The 1,627-nt window shown below is 44.3% G+C and overlaps 1 protein-coding gene across 1 annotated transcript; it reads right to left on the reverse strand.

Annotated features, from left to right (window-relative positions):
* Positions 1-1,201, reverse strand: LOC121774007 (transcription factor bHLH30-like). The gene is made up of 3 exons (XM_042170926.1): positions 1,057-1,201; positions 660-950; positions 1-493 (listed from the first exon to the last, which is right to left on the reverse strand). The coding sequence occupies exons 2-3, from the start codon at positions 891-893 to the stop codon at positions 95-97; spliced, it is 633 nt and encodes a 210-aa protein (XP_042026860.1). The 5' UTR covers positions 894-950; positions 1,057-1,201; the 3' UTR covers positions 1-94.
* Positions 1,202-1,627: the final 426 nt, after the last annotated feature.

Consider the following 1,627-nt stretch of genomic DNA (forward strand, 5'->3'; position numbering starts at 1 on the left):
AAGCAGAGTTGTTTTGTATAGGAATAGGATGTTGGTTCAAATCCATGATAGCAACATTTCGAAGCCGTGGTCCCTTCGAAAAAGGAACAAAACTTCACAAATGATAGTAACGTGGGCGTTTGCTCCCCGGCAAAGACTGCTCCGAACTCGTCGACTTGTCCATGACCATTTTCAGCGCCCTCCTCAAGCCCCCTAATCCGGCGTCGTTTTGGGCCCCCACCCTCACCCAGAGCACGCTCTTCGTCCGCCCCCCCACCGTCGCCATCTCCGCCCTCACCACCTTCGCCTCCGCCGCCTTCAGCGCTTGTATCATGTCCACGATTATCTCCGGCCTGTCGTCGCACGACAATGCCGCCTTTACCAGCCCCGTGCTCTCGCATTGCGACAGCTTCAGCTCGTCCGCCTCGCTCGGGTAATCCTCCTGAGCCGCCGCCGTCTTCTTCAGCTCCTTCACGCGCCGCACGGCTTCTCCCAGCAGTGAGGCTTTGTCCGTCTACAATATACATAATTGATAAAGTAAGAGAAAATAATAATAAAAATTAGTTGAAATAATATAACGGAATAATAAAGTACAATAGAAAGTGAAAAGATTTCCATAAATTACAAAAAAGGAAATTTCAGTGGGACAGATAAATAATTTTTTTTAATTTTAATTGTACCTTGATGGCATTGGGGAGGATGGATTTGAGGGTGGCGATGTGGCCGTTAATGCGCTTGCGGCGGCGGCGCTCGGCTTCCTTGTGGCTGATGCTGGCTGCAACGGCTTTGGCTTCGGCCATGGATCTTGGGCTGAGGTTTGGATTGTCGGAGTTTGTCGGGGAATTCAACATTCCGACAACATCGTATGAATCCGAACAAGTCCCGAGTTCATAGAAACTTGGGATAGAAAACATATCTTCTTCTTCTTAAACCTCACTTTTCTAACTGGGACAATCCAATATATAGAAAATCTGAAAATAACAAACGAAAAAGATTAATCTAAAGTCTAAGATTTCATACACTATAATCTTTTGTGAGTTGGTGTATGTGTGAAAGAGAGAATGTGATTGAACTTACAAAGAAATATGTTTTGTGGTGAGGAATCTAATATGTGATCAGCAAATTCGATTCTGGGGAAAAGGAATCAACGAGGTTGATCTCGATTGGATTTTCAAGAAAATATTGTGAAAAAATGTTTCTATAGATAGGCCTTCAGTGTCAATTTTTGTTGGCCAGATGAGTATATGAGATCTTCACTTGCATCTCCATTTATAGTAGTAATTGTTTAGTACTACGAGGTTAACTTTGTGGCTTTTTAAGGTTATTCTGATTAATTTCATCATAAACCCAACTCAAGATTACAAAATAAAATAAAATTATTCGTTATTTATTGAATCTTTATCATTATCTCAGTATATCTGTTTAATAAATGTACGATTCGAGAGTAACCAATCAACCCCAAATTGCTAGTCATTTCTAATATGTGCACCCAATCACCCACACCGGGGTTAGGGGTCGACAGGGGTGTGTGTTGTGGGTGGGGGGGGGGGGGAGGTTCGGGCCGCGTACCATCGGAGAGGCTGAGGTGATGGGACTCGTCCCGCATGTGCACATGCACAACCTTCCACGTAGGGATGTCAATCGGGTC

This window comes from Salvia splendens, chromosome 17 (assembly GCF_004379255.2).
Source record: "Salvia splendens isolate huo1 chromosome 17, SspV2, whole genome shotgun sequence".
NCBI classification, from domain to species: domain Eukaryota; kingdom Viridiplantae; phylum Streptophyta; class Magnoliopsida; order Lamiales; family Lamiaceae; genus Salvia; species Salvia splendens.